General features: G+C 45.9%; 1 protein-coding gene across 1 annotated transcript in view; it reads right to left on the bottom strand.

The window, feature by feature from the left end:
• Positions 1-1,319, bottom strand: part of dab1a (DAB adaptor protein 1a) — a gene marked incomplete at its 5' end in the record, with an annotated part of 23,199 nt that overhangs the window by 15,832 nt on the left and 6,048 nt on the right. The window contains 1 exon segment of the mRNA XM_014028398.1: positions 1,170-1,223. Within this exon segment, the coding sequence (XP_013883852.1) occupies positions 1,170-1,223 (54 nt within the window).

Below are 1,319 nucleotides of genomic sequence, written 5' to 3'. Positions count from 1 at the left end.
CAGAAAATCTAACTGCTCATTTTAAATCGTTACTTTGACTTTTAATACTTAACTACAACAAATATCAGATACTTTAAGACTTTTACTCAAGTAATATTCCTAAATGACACTTTAACTTTTACCAAAGTATCCTCAAGTATGACTTTGTGGTACTTAATACAACAGAGGTCTCTTGAGGGGAACCATGCTAACTGCAGGTCGGGTCCAGTCCAGCTGTGACGGACTCACACATCAGTGGAGTTGTTGTGTTTAAACCTACAAACAGTAAAACAAGTTTAAAGCTCATCATGTGTTGGAGCAGGACGAGGAACAAACACAAACAGTCCAGTGTGTGTGAGCTCCTGACCAACTGTGGGAATAATGAGCAGCACATGTTACTGTGTGTCTGTCCCTGTCGAATCAGTCAGGAAAGAAAAAAACTCACAGATTGTTGCCAGCAGAGGGCAGTGTAGCTGTGTGTGTGTTGTTGCTGGTGATGGTGGGGCCAGTTTAAGGAAAACAAAGCCAGTCTTGAGAACTCTGCAGAGATGTGCTGAGCTCTAGGTGTTGATGGAGGAACACAGCAACACTGCAGCTCTCTAAGCCTCTGCAGGCTGCGTGCAGTCACACACGTTTAATCAAGCAGCAGCACAGCTTTATACACAGATAAAAAGCAGATGTAGTGCAGCCTGACAGGTCATCTTTCATTGTGTAGGCAGGCAGTTTGTCTGGAAGACACTCTTCAACATTTAACACACTAACAAGAAATACACACAGCATATATACACCTTTAGAACAGAACGAGCTGGAATACAGATGAAAATGATGCCATGCACATCTGGACTCATCTGTAGGTTTTAAATACGAGACAAAGCATGAGTTCGATGCAGGATGAATACAGACATGCAGGTTTTTAACCACAACCACACAWGCTCTGACATTCAAACACACAATGTTCCAGTTAACCACACAAAGCAAGCAGCACAGGGAGAACAGCCACCACTGGCCACAGCACAGGCACTGGTTCCCAGCAAACCTCTCAGGAGCAGAACCAGAGACCCTGTGGACGAGCGTTCAGCAGAACCACAGCTTCTCGTCAAACCAGAGAAGGTTGTTTACTGGGAGCTCTGCTGGGACCACTGAGAGGTTTGTCTGAGAGGGGGAGGCTGGGCAGACACAAGCTCACTCACTGGGTGTCGCTTTGGGACGTCATAGACACCTTCCTTCTGCTGACTGGTGGGAACCTACACAACCGAGCAACACATTCAGAAAACAGCCAGGAGAGCCCGTTACCTCTGGACCAACAACAGGAGGACATTTCACATTATGTCCCAGCACTG

The sequence above is a fragment of the Austrofundulus limnaeus genome, unplaced genomic scaffold (genome assembly GCF_001266775.1).
Source record: "Austrofundulus limnaeus strain Quisiro unplaced genomic scaffold, Austrofundulus_limnaeus-1.0 Scaffold757, whole genome shotgun sequence".
NCBI classification, from domain to species: Eukaryota; Metazoa; Chordata; class Actinopteri; order Cyprinodontiformes; family Rivulidae; genus Austrofundulus; species Austrofundulus limnaeus.
This window is presented reverse-complemented; position numbering and strand designations above follow the sequence as displayed.